Genomic DNA, 23906 nt, shown 5'->3' with positions numbered 1-23906 from the left:
TCCATTGTAGTGAATTCTCCAACATATTCAAAAATTGAACATCGTGGTTTGATAATCTTTAACATACTCGTGCATGATCCAATTCGTCTTAATCCCGTGCTTAGAGTCTCCCTCGAAGAAGACGAGCGTCTTACGGCCATTCAATTGGGGTGGCATCCATTTACATATGCTAATGCTGACGATACTAGTCAAAGACTCTGGCCCGAGCAAATGGAGAATGGATGTGCATCAACGCAAGAAAAAAGTTTATCAAATTGAAGAGTTAGGTTGTTTTCCATTGTAGTGAATTCTGCAACATACTCAAGAATTGAACATTTTGGTTTGATCATCTTTAACATACTCGTGAATGATCCAATTCGTCTTAATCCCGTGCATAGAGTCTCCCTCGAAGAAGACGAGCATCTTACGACCATTCAATTGGGGTAGCATCCATTGACATATGCTAATGCAGACGATACCGGTCAAAGACTCTGGCCCGAGCAAGTGGAGAATGGTTATGCATCAACGCAAGAAAGAGGCTTATCAAATTGAAGAGTTAGGTTGTTTTCCATTGTAGTGAATTCTACAACATACTCAAAAATTGAACATCTTGGTTTGATCATCTTTAACATACTCGTGCATGATCCAAATCGTCTTAATCCCGTGCTTAGAGTCTCCCTCAAAGAAGACGAGCGTCTTACGGCCATTCACTTGGGGTGGAATCCATTGATATATGTTAATGCTGACGATACCGGTCAAAAACTCTGGCCCGAGCAAGTGGAGAATGGTTGTGCATCAACGCAAGAAAAAAGTTTATCAAATTGAAGAGTTAGGTTGTTTTCCATTGTAGTGAATTCTACAACATACTCAAGAATTGAACATCTTGGTTTGATCATCTTTAACATACTTGTGCATGATCCAATTCGTCTTAATCCCGTGCTTAGAGTCTCCCTCGAAGAAGACGAGCGTCTTACGGCCATTCAATTGGGGTGGCATCCATTGACATATGGTAATGTTGACGATACCGGTCAAAGACTCTGGCCCGAGCAAGTAGAGAATGGTTGTGCATCAATGCAAGAAAAAAGTTTGTCAAATTGAAGAGTTAAGTTGTTTTCCATTGTAGTTAATTCTGCAACATACTCAAAAATTGAACATCTTGGTTTGACCATCTTTAACATACTCGTGCATGATCCAATTCATCTTAATCCCGTACTTAGAGTCTTCCTCGAAGAAGATGAGCGTCTTACGGCCATTCAATTGGGGTGTCATCCATTGACATATGGTAATGCTGACGATACCGGTTAAAGACTTTAGCCCGAGCAAGTGGAGAATGGTTGTGCATCAACGTAAGCAAGAAGCATATCAAATTGAAGAGTTAGGTTGTTTTTTATTGTAGTGAATTCTGCAACATACTCAAGAATTGAACATCTTGGTTTGATCATCTTTAACATACTCGTGCATGATCCAATTCGTTTTAATCTTGTGCTTAGAGTCTCCCTCGAAGAAGACGAATGTCTTACGGCCATTCAATTGGGGTGGCATCCATTAACATATTTACGCTCCCAAGGTGTCAAGAAATACACTTTGCTATCACCTACGGGTAGGTATGTGCCAAGGTCCTGGCACTAAAGCTGTAGATATAAACCTTGTGGATGAGGACGTGATGGAGAGTGAAGTTTTGTTTTTTTCCGAAATTAATAAGCCACTAATTCGACATATGTAGGGTTGAATGGAAACCCAACAGGCATCCGCATTGCCACTGGCTGCTGCTGTGGTGGCGATGGGGGTACTGGTGGTGGTGTTACCACTGTCGCTTGACTATAAGGTTAGAATTTATAAATTTTTTTAAGGCGTTTAAATTTGGAAACATGTTAAATTAGGTAAGATAAAGAAGATAAATCTGTTAGATTAGGAAAGAGATGTTAAATTAATGCGTATTTACTGTTTCCAAAGCCGTTTGGATCAAGGAGTCCCTGTATAACTGCCACATCAGGTTAATCTGTTAAGCTCGTGAGATTGAGACAGTCGAGTCTGACGAGGGGGCTGACGTCCAACCTATTCGCGTTAGAAGCACCCCTGATCATCTCCAACCTTGTAGTTCCTGAGATTGTCGAACCACCCCAAATCATCTCCGACCGTGTAGTTCTTGGATGCTCCAGCTCCCGAAACAGTCAAAGACAAGACAAGCACAGACAAACAAGAACACAACACTTGTGAAATTCCTCCTCTGCGTCACCTCCATATTTTGGGAAATGCGAAGAATGGAGAAGGGTTCAGGAATTTTGCAGATTGCAGCGCCAAGAGATAAGACACAAGATTCTGCCAGACTGACAACATGCCAATCCCTGCGGCCGTATCTGACTTAAAGCAGAAAAGACCAGAGAGTGATAGAACAAAAGTGCGTATCTTGAATGGGTATAAGTACTGTAAGCTTGATGTTGCAGCAGCTTTCGTTTTCAATCTGCATCGAATTGTTTACATAGCAAGAGGGTGTCGGTGGTTTGTTTGGGAGATCATGTGAGGATGAGCCGGAACGAACCATGAAGCTATATCGTTTTCATACATTTGTTTATTCGAATTAAAAACGAATGACTAATAATTTTTCACATACCATGAAACATCATGGGTAACTGGTCAAAGGGCACCATCACCATTGTTAGAGTTTATTACCTGAAAGAGGATCATCAATTAAAACTGCGAACGGTTGGAGAAAAAACACTGAGTGTATATAATTTATCTTGTAAATTATTTTATCTTTATAATAAATTACTGTAATAACAAAAGACAGAACATAATCTCACTTTGAAACAAACTTGTATAAATCTCGTGTTTTTTCATATTTGTTTTATCTTCTTCTACGATATTATGACTCTCGTTAGTTTTCAATTAGGGCATCTAATTCCTAACACTAATCATTGCCATGTATCATAAGTGATGGATGAAGTGGGACTACCGGTAACAGCCACCCTGAAGTTGGACGTAAAAAAGGCAAGTATCTGTGGAACCTTCATCTACTACTGCAGAATGCCCTTTGTGAAGTAGTCTCACTCTAGCATTGAACAGGTGATTGTCAGAAAGGATTAGTGGAAGAAATATCATAGCACACCTAAAATTAGAAAATGAAAACCAACTTATGACATCCAAGACCATTCACTTAATGGATGGATATAGAGAGATCAATTGATGAAATTCGAGACCCTTCACTTATTCGATGGACAAATTTATGAAATCCAAGACCTTTCACTTATTGGATGGATATAAATGGGATATGTGCAACCTTGTGCCAGTCATCACCTCCCTCCTTGCATCTTCTAGCTAATTCGGGGCATCTTCTAATAGTGAGATTTTGGAGATTGGTCAAATGCTGCATTCCCTCCGGCAAGGATGTCAGGCTATTACAGGATTGAAGGGACAAATATTGAAGAGATGTCAGGCTCCCAATCCAGTTTGGTAAGGCCACAAGACATGGACAGCTAGCAATTTCGAGCCGCTGAAGTTCTGATAGATGCTGTAGGCCATCTGGCAAAGACGCTAGCATCCCCAAATCCAAAATTTCCAAAACTTGAAGAGCTGAGAGGTGAGATATACCTTCTGGGAGGCAATGAAAATTTGGGCACATCTTTATCGCTAAATGCTGAAGCATGGCAAGACCATGCAATTGACTCGGCAAAGATGTTAGCTTCTGACAATTATAAATTGTTAAACGTTGAAGAGAAACCAATCCTCGTAACCCTTCTTCTGGCAAAGTAGTCAGGCTGCGGCAACCTCTGAGTTCCAGTCTCTCAAGGCAGGTGAGATTTTTCAACCCATCTGGTAAAGTTAGAAGATCTTCACAATACCAAATCTTCAATGACTTGAGAGATACAAGATTTTCTATATCTCCAGGTAGCCTCTGAAGTTTGGGGCACCGTCCAATATCTAATGATTTGACAGGACCAACATTACATAGCAAACCTTCAGGAAAAGAAGTCAGTTCATTGAGATACAAAATGTCGAGAGAGGAAAGTAATGGAAGAAACGGCAAGGTCCTCAATTTTGGACATTTGTAGATTGTCACTTTGTGGAGACATGGGAATACTTCTCTTCCTCCAACAACCTGCCACTCTTCCAAATTAAGCATCTCTTCTAACCAGAGTTCTTCCAACGATGGAAATCCCTTAGATACACCATTACCATAGAAGTCACCATCAATTAACTTTAGGGCATCCATTCCTTTTAGGTAAAGGGACTTAAGAGAGGGAAGCAAACCAAGTGGTGGGAGATTTTCACATCTCTTGCAGTTAAGTAGAGACAATGTGGACAAGTTTTGCAGAAACAAGCTTTGCATCCATTCTGGAAATTTGGCTCCTCCAAAGTTGTTAACCTGCAAGCCTTCTAAATTTATGTGAGGTTTGAGGCCTTCTAGCACTTCTTCATTGTTTTGCTGCATGCCCATGTCACCAAAATATTCCCATGATAACACCAATGACCGGAGGTTTTGTTTATTTTGAAACTTGGCATCTTTGGCATCTGCAGCATGTCTCACTCGCTCGAGGTGTCTGACGTGTAGCTCTCCTCCAAGTTTTAAATCACTAAGCTCACTTATCTTGTCGCCATCATTTTTACCTACAAGAAAAATGGGTAATGTCTGAAGGCAACTCAATTGACCAATCCTACTGGGCATGGAAGTCAATGATTGGCATCCAATTACATCAAGATGTCTGAGACTGCTCATATGTCTCATGCCCTGGGGAAACTTTTGGAGCTTGTTACAGTGCCGTAGATTCAGAGTCTGCAATCTTCTTAAATTACAGATTGAGGTTGGTAATGCTTCAATTGAAGAACCCAAGAGATTGAGATACCTCAAGTGTTTCAAAGCACCAATGGAAGGTGGCAACTCTGTTATGCTACTATGAGTAAGGTCTAGCACTCTTAAATACTTGAGTTTGAAGATGGCATCAGGAACCTTGTTGATATTTAGACGATTTTCAAAGAGTAAAGTGCGCAAATATTTGGCTTCACATAATCTCCCTGCAATGGTTGATGATGACCCTGGGTTCCAGAAGAAATGTCGAGCCTTCCTTGGAATGTTTTCTGTAAAATCATCTGTAAGGTTGAAACATTCATCACCAACAAGTGATCGTGCAAGATCATGCACAAGATCATGCATCTTGCACTTTATTATGTTACCATCTGCATCTTTTTTCAAGTCTTGGAAGAATGATCTCCACACTAAACCATTGAAAACTTCATTTCCAGTATCCTCCAACTCTACTCTTCTTGTGTATGGCACAAAACCATTGGCTACCCACAGACGAATCAATTTTTCCTTTTCAATTTCATAACCTTTGGGGAACACGGAGCAATAAACAAAGCATTGCTTTAGAAGTGATGATAACTGACGGTAGCTTAACATCAAAGCTGGTAATATTGCAACTCCATTTTCATCTTCAGGTAAATCCCATATTTCACTGTCTCTAATTGTCTCCCACTCTCTGTCAACACTTTTAAAGCGCATTAGGCTTCCTAGGGCCTTTGCTGCCAATGGAAGTCCTCCACACTTCTTAACAATCTCCTTTCCAATTGCAACCAACTTGGGGCGTTCTTCTATTCTTCCGTCCCCAAGTGCTCTTCTCCTGAACAAAGACCAACAATCGTCCACAGATAACCCTGTCAATGTGTAGTATTCAGGGAGTGTGCTCATTATTGTTGCAACTCTTTCACTCTGAGTAGTGACTATAACAGAACTTCCTTTTCCTCCACATGCTATGATTTGTTTCAATCTCTCCCACTTCTCCTGATATTCGTTCCAAACATCATCTAGCACTAGCAAAAATCTTTTGCCCCTGATCAGTTCCCGGAGGCAATTTTGCAGGGGATCAAACTCATTCGGCTGATGAGCCTTTTCACCTGTAGATTCAATAATTGCTTTCACAAGCCTTGTCAACCCAAAATCTTGAGAAACAGAAACCCACAGTCTCAAGCTAAAATGATGCATCACACTTACGTCATTATAAGCCAATTGAGTAAGGGTCGTCTTCCCGAGACCACCCATGCCAACTATTGGGATGACCAACAAATGTTCCTGATTACTGGCGACATTTAGCAGTAATTCCACAATATTCCTTTTATCCTCATCCCTTCCATATATTTGTGATTCAGTAACTAAAGAATCCGTGGGTATCATCTCTTCACTATCAAGTGCCTTTTTCAGACCTTCCTCTCTGAAATGGAACTTAGACCTCTCCCCTGCAAGTGCCTCCAATCTCGCGTTGATTTCCTCTATCCTGCGGCCCATGTTATGGCGAAATATAACACGCTTGAAACAAGAAAGAAACATGAAGGGTTTGCGTACCTGATTGATACAAATGCTTCCTTTCCACGTGAACCCTGACAGGGGTTCCGCTGCACATTCGTCTAAAACATCGTCCACTTCGTAGGTCACCTCCTTCAGCTTTGCGAGCCAGTTTCTCACCACCTTATCCTTCACACCTCTGTCCTCCGCATCCTCAAGAACATCTCGTACGGTTGTAAACATGCTCGAAAGATTCATAAACTCCGTCTTGAAATTCCAAATTAGACCGATCTCGTTTTGGATCAGAGAATTCAAATTCTCCAAAACAAGCTGACAAAGAGGCTCTACCATCTTCACTTGCTATCGGAAATGTGTGATGCTATGCAACTCGTCGCGGGGCTACAATCAGGTTCTTCTTCTTCTTTCTTCTGTCTCCAAAAGATGCCTTCAAAGTACGTGAATAGAGTAGAAAGAGTAAAGTGTCTTGGCGAGGGGAAGAGTCAACGGTCAGACTCGGCCAGATGTGCTGCTTACGACGGGGACTTTTCTCTACAGATGTGCCTCCAAATGCCAAGACCCCTCCTAATACATCTCAAATCTACTGTTAGGGATAAACTAAGGGTGTAGTCATTAGGAAGTGATTCATGGCTGTGATGTGCACAACCTTATAGTTATATGAACATTACGTTGCTCCCATGACGATTCATGACAGTCCCACTAACCCGTGACATCCCTAGTGTCTCTAATATGTGTTAAATGTTACAACATGTACCAAAATTGTGCCCGCCATTATCAAGGGCCACACAACATGTTAAGTATAAACTGACAAAAAAAAAATGAAAATTTGTTACAAGCCATCACTGAACTCTAAAAGCCATGGGTAAATTCGGACTTCTTACATCAGATCAAACTAATAATTGTAACGGGCATAACATGGCTGGAAATATAAATACATACTCATTTCATACCCAGCAACAAATTCCCGCAAAATTTGGGAGTCAGATTGTACATCTAACAACAGAATTAAAAAAAAAAAAAAAGTGGAAGGAAAGCCATTCATTTTCTTTTCTCACTCTACCTGCTCAAATTCATACGAGACCACCTCTTCTGTGACATCTAAAATTTCCTCTACTTCCACTTCTTTGGCCTCGTATTCTTCCTCCTCATCACTAACCTCGCCATCCCTCAACTTCTGTCTCTCACCCTTCTCTTCCTCGTGTAGTCTCTTCCATTCCTTCACCCATCTGTCCCATTCTTCCTGGACCATCTTCCTCTTCTCACGATCCTGCTCGCTCAGAAGCAACGAAACATCCTGATCCTCTGCCTCATACTTCTTACTGTACTTCTTGAGATTCTTTGCTATTTCTTCCTCCTTCTCAGGACTCAAGAATGAGGGTGGTCTTGGACGCCATAGAAACTGTTCATCGTCAACAAGAGCAAAAGAAATATATATAATCTGATAAGAAAGCTGAATGCGCAGAAACTCAGAGAATGATCAGAAAAAATGGTTTTTCGAGACAAATCCAACCAACTACAGATTCTTGTGGGACACTGGTATTATTCCTAAACTTCAACCATTTTCCACATTACATAAATCTTGACGCTACCACTTATCACGCTCTCATTCCAAAATAAGGTTATAAAGATGGTGATAGATAACATTATATCATGAACTAAATCCTTTATTTAGACATGAAGATCACATTCATAACAAAAACTTGATAAATTTTGAAATTCCCAGTAGACAAAATACATATGTTCTTATCCACCGCATCCTAATGTGAAGTTTTTCAGACATATCCAAGAACCAGAGAGGGGTTTTAAGATATCATCTATTATGCACAGTCATATGCACACAGTACATGATTAGAATGTTGCTTCATAACATCATTTTTCATAAACATTTTACCTGGAAAAAATGATCTCTTGGTATTCTGTACAGCAGTTTGCCATTGAAGGACCAAATATGGAACCCATTTTCCATCTCGTGCACAGAAGTAACGGAGGTTGCAACATACCTGAACGTCCAAAGAGTCAATTCACTTCAAACTTCCTAAATTCAAAAGAAGATAATAATGCACAAGCAAATAATTACCTTCCAGTAGGGTCCCACTCAATATCAGTTGCCATGAAATGCTCACCAGTGGCCATAGTCTCCAACTCGTCTACATTATAGAACTCTAACTGCCCATTGAAACCTTTCAATCCAGCCAGAACAATAAATCGGCCAACTGGAGACCAATAAAGAGCATTAGCTTGCTTGCCTTTCAGAGTCATGAGCTTCTGAACACGACCTGTGTTGTGGGCAGTTTTCATTGAGTAGAAGCTTATGTCAGGCCTTGGGCTATCTCCATGGATAACAGCAAATCTGTGGCCCTTGGGTTCCCAAGCAAAGGCAACAATTTTATCATTCTTATTCTCAAGCTCCAAGACCTCAATTGGGATATCTCGTTCTTTGATCCGGAAGAGCTCAAAGCCAGTATATGTACTCTTTTTCGTCTTGGTATAACGGTCAACCTTCACAGCTAGGTAATCTCCATTGCTTTGCCAGTACATTTTACAGTCACTAACACTGAAAAGATTTTTCTGCCTTAATTCCTCTTTGCCAGGAATTTGTATAAGACTCACCTGAGGGGAAAAAAATCAAATTCATGTATAAAAAAGAGGAAAGTTTCATTCCGAGAATAAAACCGCTTCAACTTGAACGTCTTAAACTCACTCTTGCTGGCTGGTTTCCACCACCTAATTCTGGAACAAAAAGAGCAAGTATGGGATCAGTTGGGGACCAGCTGAAGTCTAGCACATTTTCCACCTTTATAGACTTTTTGTCAATAAGAGTAAAAGTCTCTGTTTCATAAACAGAGACGACATTCTTGCCAATCCTTGTGAAGTACTTGTCATCCTTTCCACCACTCCATCTGTGAAGTCAAAACATCAAAAATTGCTAAGGATCCAGTACAGGGTCTGCAACTACACAAGTCCAATGCAACACGTTCCCAATGGAAGCACAGTCACACCTGAAAACTGGCCATGACACTCCAGAAACACCACCAGTCCCACCGATTGCAAATTCATCAGCATTTCCTTTAAAATCTCGCATCACTTTTCCAGTCCTCACATCAAATATATTCAGAACAACCCTCTAGAAAGATAAGAAAATATCTTTTAGATTAGAGACAGATGATGAGGGTCAACTAATGACACACTTGTACACTCAGATAGCAATTGCTCACATGTGTATCACGCGGGTTGCTTGGTTCATGGCTGCTATATGTTACCAAGTATTTCTCACCAGGAGAGAAATCAATGAGCTTAACCTGTAATTGTATTAAAAAAATTGACATTAGATGAACAAAAGCAAACAAGTTAATTAAGGAAACTTGTGGACAGATTGACAACCTGGGGGTGAGCATATCGCATAAGGCGATTGAATGTGGTAGCACCTCCCCAGACAGCTGCACCCTGCCGATGAACTGTAGCCAAATATGTTCCTAGAGGAGACCATTGGACAAAGCTCTCAGTCCAGTACTGTCAACCAAACATAACAATCAAGTCTTCATGAGCTCACTTCAATAAGAAGATGTGAACATCCAAATAAAGAAAAGAAATACATGTAAATAAAAAGAACTCAAGAATGAATTCTGACACGGGTGGGATATAATCACCACAGACTGCTCTATCTTCTCTGAGTGGTAGGATATAAAAATCTCCAGTTAAACATGACTTTTTTAGAAGCAGGACAATAGGAATGAATAAGTAAAGAAAAGAAAATCTTAGTGCTCTAGCAATGGAAAGAAGAGAAAATTGACATTCACATACGGTACGGCGATAAACAAGCTCAGGCTTCAAGTGCCTAGCATCGTTCCAGAGAACTTCTGTATCACTACCGGCACGAATGACAAACTGGTCTCTAGCTTTTTCATCAGTAAGCCAGTGCTGCAGATTTTCCTGAAACAAGGTGTAATTGTTTAATTGAGTGACAATGATGGCAAATTGATACTATAAGATGAATTTTGGTGGTATTACAACACCATTAGCAACAGAACTTGCACACAAACATTGCTTTGACAAGGATCATGCTAGTAGATGGTATCATAAGACCCAGGAGCATAGCAATGACAAGACTTACACTCAAAGCATTCATCCAAGTAAAGTTTTGTTGAAGAGGATTTTGGAATCAGAAAAGGTCCAAAATAATTGAATAAGATATCCTAGAAAATCTGAATCCACAGTATTTTTTTCTCAAGCTTCACAGACATTTCCTCTATGGCAAATAGAAGTGCAACTATTCTAATAAAAAGAAGGTGCAGAGAGTAATACATACCCCAGGAGTGTATGGCTTAATCTCGGCTGGAGTCCACTGATCAGCAACTTTCATGTACTTCTCAAAGTCATCAAACATATTCACAGCAAATATATGTGCTTTGTCCAGCTTGTACCCATTAGTCTTCTCCTTTGCAAGTTCTGCTTCCTATTACATTAAAAAAAAAAGAAAGACCATTCAGGTGAACTTATCCAGTGGGTTTGGTAGGCCAACTCTAGAAAATTTTATGCAAATATCCATCATGTGAAAGGAGAAGACTACGCATCATACGTGCAATGAAGAGATGCTACTGAAAACTCATAACTTTAGTGAAATCATTGAAATATAAACCGCCAAATTCCATTGCCACAATCTCACAAACATCGGGTAAAGTAAAAGTGAGGAAATAAAAGCATTTCTTTGCACGAATAAAACAGCTAAAAATGTAATCAGGTAAAAATATTTGGACCAAGTATTCAAAATCATTCAATAGTGAAAGCCACATAATTTTTGCACACTGAAAGATGGGAGTACCCACCACCACGGCCCAAAAGTAGAGAACTCGAAGAAAGAAAAAAACTACTTACTTGAGGAGTATTGTATACAATGAAACAATAACCCAACGTTTTCTGAGTGTCAGGATTCACAGGCATCCAGAGTCCATCTTCTTTTATCACCCCAATCTGACTATAGATTTTACGTACGACTCCTTCCAGCTTCTCGAATTTCTCCGGAGCAACTACAGGGAGATTGTCCACGATGATAACATTACCATATCCAGCCTCAAATTCAATATTATCTGTTTCAAGTAAGTCCTGGTCATCATCACTGCAGAAAAAAAAGGTAAAACATAAGATTGGGGGAGGAGTGGAGCCAAAAAAAAGGCAGTTTGATAGTTGAGAGTTAAGATTTCAGTACCTTTTGATGCCGAAATCTTCACAGGCGGGAGATGGATCGAGTCCAAATTGACTCCAGACAGGTCAATCCCCAGACGATCAGCCGTAGCTTCGATGTCGGCCATTGAGATGACCTGCGTCATCTTCAGAGAAGGACTCTACAGGGCGACGAAGAGCGTGGATGCCGTCGTGGTGACCTTTTCGCGAAGCAGAGAGAGAAGAATCGTAAATCCTCTAGAGTTTTCTGCGCCAAAACCCTAACGAAGTGTACGGCGGTACTACAAAGGGCTGGAAACCGGGTCGGCCCGTGATCCCATGTTCGAATGATCGAATCGAATACTAGTAGCATGTTAGCAACTAGCCAGCCGTGTGACCGTGCTTCGTACAGCTCGATCATGGGTTAACTAATAATTTTCGCACATAAGAGGTCAGTTGTTTAGATAGCATTGGGTACGTGTTTAGGTTCCAGAAGTTGGATTAAAATTACTGGTAAATATTAATCATTTTGCCAGATTGAAATTATAAAATATTCTTAATTCAAATTTTAATTTTTAATTCTACTAAAATCCAAAACAGTATGTAAGAGGATTTCGAACTATATTTTCATTTTAAGTATTTAATTTTTTTAATTTATTATTAATGATTGAAGATTATAGCTTAATGTTGACATATAAACATAAATTATCTTGTAATGTCAACCCCCTCTTATATATATAAAAAAAAAAAAAAAAACATGCGAATTGCGCAAGTCAAGGCTATGAAGCCTTTTGACTTGTTGTTCTGGAAGTCAACGCCTTAGAAGCCTTCCAATAGGGAATTTGACAGTTTCGTTTCAATTTTTGTTTTTTCGTTGTTTTCCAGTGTAAAATAACGGTCAAAAACATAACAGACTCCTTCTAAAATAAGGAGTCTCAAGTATAGTAAAAGCCCTGGTTTGTGGGTTTTAAGTCTTCTGTAACCTCATTCCCAGCTAATCGCCTCGACGGTTCCTCGACAAACCCCTCTCATCACAAGCTCTTGTAACTGCTCACAGATTCGAGAAACTGAGTTATATTAAGGGAGGGGAAAAGGAGATTTTTTTGGCAGCGGGGGGACGACGAAGAGAACATTGTTTTTGTTTAATTTTATTCTGACGTGCAACCCACGTTGTGTTCTGCTTCAAAAGACCCTCCCAGGTCTCTGGCTCTGCATGCCAACATGAGGCTACGATTCAATGGCCGCTCCACTCCATCCCAGACACGGGCGAGACCCACCAGTTCTATTGCCCCCTTGAGTCCCTTGCTTCGGCAAACTCTCAGCACTCCTGCTCGATCACCGATGCTGCCGTCCCCAGCTTCAATCCCCATGTTTCCTCCTTCTCCCGCTCACTGCCTTCCTCCCCCCTTATCCTCCACCCAACTGCCTCCTCCTCCTCCACCACCCCGGTCGCTCCTCCACCCGTCCTCCAAGAAGAAGGGGACGGCGAAGTTCAGGTTTTTCCGCATCTGTCATACAGCTTTCCGGTCGTTCCCCATCATCAGCCCCGCCTGCAAACTCCCCCAGACCATAAACGGAAGCCGGCACGACGGGCACATCCAAGGTGGAGTTCGTATGACGGGGACCTTGTTTGGTTATCGTAAGGGAAGGGTCAGTTTGGCCATTCAGGAGTCGTCCAGGTGCCTTCCCATTCTCCTCCTCGAGCTCCCTATTCCAACGACCAAGCTTCTGCAAGAGATGGGGGCTGGCCTCGTCAGGATTGCGCTGGAATGCGAGAAGAAGCACGCTAGCAAGACCCAACTCGTCGACGAGCCGCTCTGGACGATGTACTGCAACGGCCGGAAGACCGGCTACGGGACTAAAAGAGTACCCATCGACGAGGACATCAATTTGATGGAGCTGCTACATGCCATCTCCGTGGGCGCCGGCGTCATCCCCAGCGACGGAGATGATTCGGCGGAGGGGGAATTGACCTACATGAGAGCCCATTTTGAGCGGGTAGTGGGATCCAAGGACTCTGAGACTTACTACATGATGAACCCCGACGGCAACAGTGGTCCTGAATTGACCATATTCTTTGTCAGAATTTGAACCTTTACAGAAGATCGAAACGCAAATGCAACAGAAGCCCAAGTTTCTAGGCAGAATTTGGTTGCAGAAAAACAGAAAATCGCTGCCTGAGGATGATTAGCCTTGAAACATAAAACATGCTGAATGCTACTGCTGGCTTAATCAACTCATGATTCCCGAATTTTGGTCTGCTCTTCGCGATCTCAGTTTGAAACTGTGCATTGTTCCTGCTTGTACAAAGCCATTCGACGCTCTCCCTCCTCGTTTCTGTGCTCCATGGTCGGATCTTTCATGGCCGTAGGTACAAATGCAATCCCGGGCTCTTAAAGATTTTGTCAATTAGAATCACAGACATGATCTTAACACCAACTTTTGTAAGTCTGGAAGAAATTGACAAGGTTTTTGAAGAGCTAGATTGTTTTCTATGCACCTATTTCTCTTTTTTTCTTAACTACATCATCTTAGTTCAACTTATGTAACATTGAAAGAAATTAACTAGGTTTTTTTAAGAGCTCTAGATTGTTTCCTGCGCCATTTTCTCTTTTTCTTTTTATTTCATATGCAGATAAAAATGTTCTTTCTCCTGTTTAAACGGAGCCTGGAGCAAAAATTACAGTCTATTTTGTTCTGATGTACATGTTGGTAGCAGGAGAGCACATTTTAGATTAGACGATTGGAGTGTTGGATGCAACAATACATAATTTTGCGTCTGTTCTTAATTAAGAATCTTTATTAGTTATTTACATTTAATCGTTTAGTCCATTCTTTGTTTATTTGCTCACCTTCTGTTGAGAAGTTTCAATCTCTATATTGCACTAGAGTTTCAATCCCCATATTTATAGGGTAAAGCCTTGGAAAATATTTTCCATATCAGGGAACTCTTAAGAGGCTGTCTAGACTTTTGATTCTTTTCTCCCTTTCTTGAGCTTTCCTATGCATGGCCTCGAGCATCATCTCAACGTTCAAACCTGCATGTCTAGACTTCAATGACTTGAGTTCATCCAGGGTGGTGTTGATAAATATCTATGTCAGCAAGTTTGTAGATCTATTCTCCAGTGCTTTCATTGTGTTCCCTGTCTCTTTCCCTTCTCTTCGACGTCTTTCTGTGGCCTCTTCTTCTTCCCAAGCATACCAAGACTCGTCGTTGTGGGCAGCCCCCGATTCAATGATGTAATCCGAATTCTGTGGATCTGTGGTCATCGTGATCTTGAAGGAGCATCTTGTGCATTAGAAATAGAACCTGAAAATCTGAATACCCAGATAAGTTTACCCAACGATGTCTTATTTGTGGTAATTAAACTTGGTGCCTTCGTATATGTAGTTGTCGCAGGTGCTGCATCTGATACTCATCAAGAGCATCAAGCAGACTTTCATCTTGTTGTTGTTGGGCAGTCGGCGTTTGGGAAACATGAGAGGATCGATGTCAAGATCATAGTACTTGTCTAATAGTTTTCTTTCTGCCATTATTTCTCACTCGATTGAATACTCGCTTGAAAAAAAAAAAAAAAGATCCTCTGGTAGTAGTAGTGATGGAGTGCGATTGTTGTGTTTTGGAATTGGTTGTAGGAAAATAATTATAAATGCTCTCTGGAAGCTTATTTCTCTTAGAACTATGCTTTTCAAATTCTCATTCTGCATCACCTTATCCCACTTTGACGCGTTTTCTATTTATGATAGATAGCCTTCTTTTTTTCACGATGAAACAGAGATTAAAGATGGAAATTATAAGAGGACAGATACTCTTCCAATCGAGAAACTCTCATTGGTTCTAAACATTCCAGAGACTATCAGAGTTCTCACACTTTTCCAATCAAGCGACTTTCATTGGTTCTAAATATGAAAACAGCATCATGGTTTTCCAACTCAGAACGGAAAGGATGGTTTGGAAATTCCAAGTCTGATCAAACGAGTCAGGTTGGCTAAGGGGAAAATGAAAAAAAAAATGTAAAAATTACTAAAATATGTATTTACTTTCAAATGATCGAATGGTAGGATGACTTGCAAGAAAATATACCATGTTGAAGGTCTTTGAATATCTTGAAAAATTCTTAATTAGACGTTAAAATTTACTAAAGATGGAATTCATTTGCTTCAAATCAGATTCTCCAGTTGCTTGGCGCTTGTGAGGCATATTAACAATGCGATTGACCAAATTGGATCAGAGATAATTAAATCTTATCTTTATGCACATAGGACTTTTTACAGAACCCCATAGGATTGGAAACCTAATCTCTACACTTCACTTGGAGAAGAAAGTACGTAAATGTTGTTCATCCACATGATCACTTGGCATAGGCAGGCAAGCATGAAGCAAAGGTGCTAGTATCAGTGTAAACACTAAGAGAATTGCGTCTGTCCATATCTGACCAGCTGCACGAGATATGCTAGTTCCCACTCGAAAGATTAAAAATAGGCAAAAAATCTGGCCATATTTTTGACAGGATATCAATGGAATGAGTGACATGAGAGAAACATCATAGACACCAAGATTTTTATACAAAATTGTGCGTAGGTAAATGTGACCATTCTTTGTTGAAATCCGAAACCAAAGGGTGGTGATCTTTACAAGCCTAATCCAACAGTCCTGCCATCTCTTCGACGGAGTCCAGCAGTATACTGTTTCTCCAAGTCCATTTGGAGCTGATTCTGCTTCTCTGCTTGGAGGCGGTTGTCTGGATCCATCTCGTTGGGCTTGTGTTCCGGGTTGAGATCTCCTTTCACACCCTACAATTGGCCATAGCCACCAATGCAACCTCAGACTCTAAAACAGTGTTAGTAAGGGTTAAAAATACTAATGTAAAAATTCATGATATGCTATAACTGAAACAACAAGGCACTGAGATATTTACCTATCAATGGAATATTTCTTGTCGGGAGAAAAATCATATTTAATCTGGCTTCTCTGCTTCCATGATTTGTATCTTTGCTAATACTTATTTTGGCTATCTTTTTAATGATATTAGCAGTTGATCTATTTCTTATTGACACAAGTTTAAATTTCATATTAAACAAAGCATCTAAAAGGAAGAAATGCAAGTAGGAATTACCATGAGTTTGTTGAACTTCTCCTGTCTTTCCCGGTCCGGAAACAGAGTCGTATCCCAGCGATTTCCCGACTGATACAATTATAGCCACAAAAAAAGAAGAACAAGCACAGAAGCCAAAGAAAAGGTAAGAACGGATTTGCAGGTAACCCATCAAAATATAGGAACTGATGTGCAGCAAGAGAACACCTCTTCTGTAGATGCATTCTTTTTGTTCCCCCACAATAGCTTTTTCTTTTGATCAGTTGTGAGAAATCCACCTCCTACAAGGTTTCTATTTACTGCATTTTGTACACTCAGGTCAATGAAGCATCATGATAGGTTCTTTTTTTTTAAACTATTTTTATAATAAGTGATACATAGCAATCAGTAAACAATTCATTGTTATACTAGAAAAAAATAATGACTTGCACCATCACCATCACCATCACCATCACCAATCGAAAAAATGTGACCAAAACAGTGAATGTAATCCGTTACTACTGACAGATGTCTTTACTCAGACAATTACTAGGCCCAGTTCATTAATGTATTCTTTAATACGCACAAAAGATTCCGTTGAAGGACATCCACATGTTTTCATCATTTGACAAAAAAAGCAACTTGATCTTAAAGGGAAAAGAGCGATAAAAGTGATAGAATGGTTCAATGACGAGGCCTCAGCTTTGTTTCCCAACTCAACGGTGAGATTCAGCCAACCCAACTACATAAATTTAGCACTTCAGCATTCCACCATCCCTAGAAAAAGTTTCCTGAAGCATGTCCGACCCAGTGAATAACCCTTTCAAAAGTTGTGAATTTGACTATCCAGTACACCTACTTCAGCTGCTAGATGAAATACAGGCATTCTATGTTTTGCAACAATTCATAGAGCAAAGATTGATCTGAAGCTGTGGTACCACAAAGAAGAGTACGTGCATTCACCAATATTTTCAATGACCTGGCTCATGATTTAGATTGCTAAATGCAACAAAGCATAGTTTTCTCTTTTCAATCATACTGCAAATGAATATGTAACAGCTGCCAATCTATTGATCATGACTGTGTTTGGCAGTAGAAGGGTGTACTTAAAAAAAAAATGTCAGTGAATTTCGACCTAAAAGTGTTCTTCTTGTAAGTTGTGCTGCCCATGTCTTGCAAGGAGCCATTATAGATGAACCATATTACAGCTTCAGCTTTGTCTAAGATGATTGTAAGGGACCTTCAAGTGCTCAGCTAGTTTTAACTTACTATATTTAGAACAAAAATCCTCATATACCTCCAATGGAAACACATCTCCAAAGATTTAAACAAACATAAATGTCATACATTTATCTGCATTAGGAGAAACAGAAAAAAAGAACCAAGGGAAACAAAAATTAACTATGTAACGGCCTGACACAAAACATACCTACAACAACAGAAGGACTTTATCCATACCTAATTCAGCAGCTTTCATAGCGGCAACTTTAGCAGCATTCAGATCATGAGCAGTGTCTGTGCCACTAGCAGACGAATGAAGCGATCCAGCAGTAACTTTAGAACTACCATCCTGAACTGCTTTGGAACTGGATACTGGTTTTTCATCAGCTGCAAATGAGCCTGTATTTGTTAATGATTAACCAGAGAAAAGATCATGCATTTAGAAGAAGATGATGAACAATTTTCTATTGTTGTACAAGTGATGATGATGGTGGTGGTGGTGGTAACAACAAAAACGTCATTCAACACAAATAATAGTAGATGGCTTAGATCAAAAAGAAAAAGATTGAGAAGAAGGAGAAGAAGAATGATAATGATAATTATAATGGTGGACCAGCCACAGAAAATGTGGCACAGACTAGCATATGTCATTGATTATATTGATTAAGATGTTATCCACAGCATATGTCTCTGGTGTTACATAGTTACACGGTTTCTGAACCTGTATGACAGACCATGATATGCAATACCATAAACAAGGTTCTCCAGTCTTACCATCTTCGGCCCAAGGAGTGGTCATCTCTGCATGGAACAACTTTATTTTTTTTCCAGAAGAGTCCAGATTTTCATTAACATGAATACTTTTATCATGAGGCTCACTTTTCACATCCCGTTCCCTGGATTTGGCAAAACTTTTATCGTTCCCTTGCAAATGCTCCTCCACTTCTCTATTACGACGCTCTTTGTATGAATCCCTTTCCCTATCTTCTGACTTCCTCTTCTCTTCTTTCCACTCATCCGGTTCCTTCTTGCAGGTACCATATGCTTCCTTTGAGTGATGCAAACCACTAGCTCTAGTTGAACTCAACTCTCTTGCATGTCCTTTTGAATTTTCATAAGACGACGGGGGATTGTTTTTATAATCTCCAGAGTTTCTTCGATGATCCCTTTTACCATCTCGACCCCTTTCTCTATACCTATCCCGCTCTAGACCCGTGGTTTCTCTATCTTTATCCCTGCTTGTATATCCTGCATCATCTGGGCTCTCTTGAGTGTACTTGTCCAAAAAACGCCCGCGCTCTCTGTACTTATCATGATCACTTTCATGTTTTGCATGATCTGATCGCATCCCACCCCTTGATTCTCGTACAGAACGAGGGGCTGATCTGTGGTAACTTCTGTCATCTTCATCTGCATGCTTGTATTTTTTATTGTGATCATCATTATGCCTGCGGTAGTCGTGGGAACTCCCATAGGACTTGTTATCTTTATGTCTGAAATAGTCATTATCTTTTCCACCACGATACCGGCTTGAATCCCGCTCTGTATCCCTTCCATGTTCCTTCCTTCTGTGTCGATCATCATACATATTTCTGGACTCTGCTTTCTGAAAAATTGGACTATGGCCATGGTCATGGCTTGGACTACCTGCCAGGATACAAGGACACCGAATGGAACTCTCAGACTGAGCTAAGAGAAGAAATACAGTTCCAACTGGGATTTTATTTCACTTTTTGTTTGTTAGAAAACAATCAACCTGCAAGATTTAATATACTACAAAGAATTTTCAAAAAACTAAATATAAGACACCCTGAAAAGGGAACATAATGCACAAAAGACAGCATAATATGAGAGACAAAATCAGTCAGGAAACTCATAAGCAAAACTTCATGTTTCTCCATCACACAAGAAGGAAAAACCCACTTCTTGACATGCAATTGTACATAATACTGAAAGAGGATCACAGCCATAGTTTGCTACTCTTATTTACCAAAAAATGACAATAGGAGCAAAGGTTACATTTTAAATGTTTATGTTCATGTATGCCCTCCAGGTTGGCTTAAGCACACAGCAAAAAAATACCCTGCGAAATTGAAAGTCTAACCCCCAAAACCCCAATAGAAAAAAAGCCAATAAAAAAAGCACCAAAGGGCAATGAAGACATATTATCACCCAAACTTATTATTCACCATCATAAAAAGACTGACAATTTTGGAACTGGAGGAAATTGCAAGATAACTATTTGCATATGAAAATTCCAAACAAACAGTACCATCACCTCTTTCTCCAAACGAAAAAATAATACTGCAATCCCATCTTAGCCCCTCAAACATAAATTCAGTTGGAGCCATGAAATTGTACAGAGACCACTGCTCCTTACCGCAATTACCAGGAGGTTTTGAAAGGACAAACAGAACTGTCATAGACAGTATCATGACCTTTTTCTCCAACCAAAAAATAATACTGCAATCCCATCTTAGCCCCTCCAACAAAAATTCAGTTAGAGCCATGAAATTGTACAGAGATCACTGCTTCCTACCACAATTACCAGGAGGTTTTGAAAGGACAAACAGAACAGTCATAGACAGTACCATGACCTCTTTCTCCAAACGAAAAAAAAATACTGCAATCCCATCTTAGCCACTCCAACATAAATTCAATTCAAGCCATGAAATTGTACAGAGATCGCTGCTCCTTGCCACAATTACCAAGAGGTTTTGAAAGGACAAACGGAACAGTCATAGACATAATACCTCTGTGTTGTCTAGCTGTGTACTCACAATCAATCAGTGCCAAACTACAATTAGCTTTCAAATACAAGGCAATACATCAATTAATGATGTAGATTTACAGTTTAGGAACTTTCTTCATCATTATTTAAACATTCACTAATGTCGAATTAGTTGTTTAAGTTTTGCTTCCTTCACAATTGAGTGAGATTTTTTGGGACCGATTTCTCCTTCCCCCTTATAGTTAAAGGAACCCTTCATGAATTATACGGAAGCTCAAGGCAAAAAAAGCCTTAAACACATTCCAAGCTTAAGCAGCAAACACATGCAACACCTATTCACCAAAATTATTCAATCTTGTGAAGCACAGAGAAGTACTAACCGCTCGATGAAGAAGAACCAGACCCACCAACAGGTGAGCGCCGGCGATACTTCCTTTGAGCTGCATCATTAGAGAGTTTCCGGAATGATGGCTTCATATCAACATTATCAGGCAGCTGAGATGGCGAACTGGTTCCCATTTTAACTGAGCATGAAAACATTATTATGCATAAGTTCAACGGGTAAAATACATCAAAACAGACACCTCAAACTGTAAGGATAACCAATATAATGCCTGATAAATTTTTTAAAAATGACTATAAACTCTTTGCATTTATCTCTTAACCAACCACCATGCTTAAGAAACCTTCTATTCAATAATCAATTGCTATATTCAAAATATATCTAAATTTAGTAACTAAAATAAAGAATGTATAAAATATGGACATGAAATAGATTTCTTTTTCCTGACCCACAGACACTTGCCTTGCAATGAAAAATTAGACAGCTGCTTCAGGGTCAATTGAAATAGAACGATTGCAAGCCAAATAAAAACCAAATTAAGACACAATCTAATAAAAAACAAATAACAAGTCATATTCTACACCTTCCTCCATGGGTTCAGGGTTAAGGTGATTGTTGTTGGTTTGCTTGTACCTAGAGCCCCCTAGGCAGTCTCTGCATTTCTTAGAGAAAACTGTGGTGACTGCTCCCTTTATCTCTCTTACTTGGTAGCAACTGCCTTCCTCTAGCAGCTGAAGAGCAGACTTTGCTCGTGAAGGGACCTAAAAGGATTGCTTGGCGGTAGCCACTTTGCAGATCATTGTATTGTATTTTTCTTTTTTCACTGTATTCCTCTTCTGTCCTTTGTTGTGCTTTCATGCCACCCTGTGACCTTGAGCATCTTTGTTTGCTAGCACTTGCCTTTCTTGGTGTACTCTTTTTAGTGATTTAATTAAATAATGTTGTGATTTAAAAAGAATTGCACATTCCTTTCAACAGGAGATTTACTACATTTAAGACAGGATCATAGATGTGTCAGAAAACGAAAATAGAAGATTGATTAAACTGATTAGAAAATGAATGGTCTCCTTTAGTCAAGCACAACCTTATTAGGAAAGCTATATAGGTGTCTTCGCATATTTTTTTGTAAAGCAGCTGTCCTTAAGCATATTAGAGAATGGAACAATAACATGGAAAATAAATTCAACACACAAAGGTAAAAATAAGTGGTAAGTTCAGCTTCCCAAAGCCATCAACAATAATACAATTAGGACAAAAAAATTCAAGAGTTCGTTTCAGGCAAGAGACAACGCTTGGTTAATCCTTCAAAAGTTCCCATCAAGAGATGACTTAAAACCCATAGAAGATCTCAAAAAGCCTGACCAAGATAAAATGCGCTTGCATCCAATAAAGGAAGACGAACAAAATTTTTCAGGGAAGCTGCTTTAATAGCATAAACTTTGACATCAATAGCTCCACTAGTACCATGAAAGATGAAATATTAAAAAAACTTTAGCTGAAACTGTTTTATATAACTGACATTGGTCTAATTGGACTCAGCAAATGCTCTTTTTTTGTAATTTCTAAGATTTGTATCACAAAATTAACAGTGCAGATGATAGAAGGTAAAAGGTAGCAAATCAGCAAGACCAAGATAATAATGTTGATGTCATGACATGGACTTATATTCTCCCCATGGAATAAACATCTCATTATCGCATGCAAGACAAATTGCATGATGCTATAGCTGCATTCGCTTGATACATAAAATGCGCATTTACTGAAGCAACTCAACAAAATGTGAAACCATAGAGTGAATTTTGGGAAAATATGAAAGGCATATTCCCATAAGTGTCTTGAAAAAATCATAAACGAGAAAAAGACTAACACCTTCCATGAGTTCAACAAGAAATATAAAAATAATTTTAAACTAACAAAAAATTGAAATGAAAGAAAGTAATCTTACGAGAACTACCCAAGAAAATATTTCAATTGAAGAAACAGCTATAATGAAATGAAAAATACGTCAAAGAACAGAGTAAAGGAGTGTCGCGGTGAAAATACCAGTCCCTATCTATTGTTGCCAAATGTAATCTAGCATTGGAAGAGACAGCAACATCTGGAATGCAGAAAACTGTAGAATCCCTACAAGCTGAATTAACAGTACTGATATCTAAAGCACGACTCCCGTGTTTTTCGGGGAGGGATAACAAAAAATTGAACCGCACAACTTTGACCTCTCTGTATGGTAGAAACAACCATTTTTCATAAGAATAGAAATCCGATGGCATCTGAACCCTAAAATTCTCATGAAAAGTCGAAGTGCACCAGATTAAGGCATTAAATGACCTCCTCTACGCAGGGAAAACCATACAGATGAGAGACTTCGACAATAAAATCCAAGAATTGAAATCATAAAAAGGAGATATACAACACCGGCACTCAAAATAACGAATCAGACTAAAACGGAATAAGGGAAAGGTGGAAAGTAGAACATGAACATGATCATGGGTAAAACAGATTGGCCGCAGAAGAGAAATACCTGAAACTTAGGTGATAGGTCCCCCGGCAACACTGCGAGAATTCTGAAGGACGTAGCCGAATTTGGTGTTCGTCTTTCCTAGGGTTTCAGCAGCTCCCTCACGTATCGAGAGATAGGGTGTGCTGTCACACAACGATAAAAATATCCTCTGTGGCTTCTTTTTCTCTTTGGTCGCCAGATGCTAAAAAATGTATAGTTCGAAACCGGTACCGGTATCCGTCTTGCGAAGTGCGAGAATTAAATATGACTACGTTTTCAAGCGAAGGCTTCAAATTTCAGAAATTTATGAGTAAGGACACTCAAATAAATATGCGTTTTTTTTTATGCTAAGGTTAATGCTCAATGAGAAGATGGGTGGTCTTGCCTGCACGAAGCTTGACCCAAGATTGCAAGGGTTACGATGGATTTTTCTGAAAAATAACTTATATCCCAGTTACACCTAAAGTAAAACATTAAAAGATCAAAACTAGAATAGCTAAATAACTGAATATAAATAAAAAATTATTATAATTGAAACACCTTTAAACTGAGACTCTTTTGTAGGACTTCTTTCCTATAAGAGTACTCCCATATTCCATTATATTAGT

The 23906-nt window shown here is 39.6% G+C and overlaps 4 protein-coding genes and 1 pseudogene across 5 annotated transcripts; 1 reads left to right on the top strand and 4 right to left on the bottom strand.

The window, feature by feature from the left end:
* Nucleotides 1–3028: 3028 nt before the first annotated feature.
* LOC137958839 (disease resistance protein RGA2-like) lies at nucleotides 3029–6740 on the bottom strand. Its single transcript, XM_068806013.1, has one exon. It carries the CDS (start codon nucleotides 6602–6604, stop codon nucleotides 3224–3226), a length of 3381 nt encoding a protein of 1126 aa, XP_068662114.1. The 5' UTR covers nucleotides 6605–6740; the 3' UTR covers nucleotides 3029–3223.
* Nucleotides 6741–7022: 282 nt separating this feature from the next.
* Nucleotides 7023–11745, bottom strand: LOC137959863 (eukaryotic translation initiation factor 3 subunit B-like). The gene is given in 12 exon segments (XM_068807264.1): nucleotides 7023–7670; nucleotides 8163–8271; nucleotides 8349–8881; nucleotides 8973–9171; nucleotides 9271–9395; nucleotides 9487–9570; nucleotides 9653–9781; nucleotides 10073–10201; nucleotides 10578–10724; nucleotides 11144–11384; nucleotides 11475–11496; nucleotides 11499–11745. Coding segments are annotated over 12 exon segments (2163 nt in total). The 5' UTR covers nucleotides 11596–11745; the 3' UTR covers nucleotides 7023–7322.
* A 904-nt stretch (nucleotides 11746–12649) lies between these two features.
* On the top strand, nucleotides 12650–13519 carry LOC137958590 (protein MIZU-KUSSEI 1-like). Its single transcript, XM_068805653.1, has one exon. The coding sequence runs from the start codon at nucleotides 12650–12652 to the stop codon at nucleotides 13517–13519; it is 870 nt and encodes a 289-aa protein (XP_068661754.1).
* An 849-nt stretch (nucleotides 13520–14368) lies between these two features.
* On the bottom strand, nucleotides 14369–14962 carry LOC137958589 (uncharacterized; annotated as a pseudogene).
* Nucleotides 14963–15716: 754 nt separating this feature from the next.
* Nucleotides 15717–23517, bottom strand: LOC137960308 (uncharacterized). 2 transcript variants are annotated; one of them, XM_068807894.1, is made up of 7 exons: nucleotides 23320–23517; nucleotides 20836–20979; nucleotides 18499–19371; nucleotides 17962–18111; nucleotides 16732–16823; nucleotides 16546–16614; nucleotides 15717–16259 (listed from the first exon to the last, which is right to left on the bottom strand). In XM_068807894.1, the coding sequence occupies exons 2-7, from the start codon at nucleotides 20972–20974 to the stop codon at nucleotides 15738–15740; spliced, it is 1845 nt and encodes a 614-aa protein (XP_068663995.1). In that variant the 5' UTR covers nucleotides 20975–20979; nucleotides 23320–23517; the 3' UTR covers nucleotides 15717–15737. The 2 variants fall into 2 exon arrangements, with proteins under 2 accessions (XP_068663995.1, XP_068663996.1); XM_068807895.1 differs by having other exon boundaries at nucleotides 15907–16222.
* Nucleotides 23518–23906: the final 389 nt, after the last annotated feature.

Source organism: Aristolochia californica, unplaced genomic scaffold (assembly GCF_029961685.1).
Source record: "Aristolochia californica isolate CCGP_79_NKW_82.1479 unplaced genomic scaffold, dmAriCali1.0.hap1 SCAF_3, whole genome shotgun sequence".
In the NCBI taxonomy this organism is placed as follows: Eukaryota; Viridiplantae; Streptophyta; class Magnoliopsida; order Piperales; family Aristolochiaceae; genus Aristolochia; species Aristolochia californica.
The sequence above is the reverse complement of the archived record's forward strand: the minus strand, read 5'-3'. Positions and strand labels throughout refer to the sequence as shown.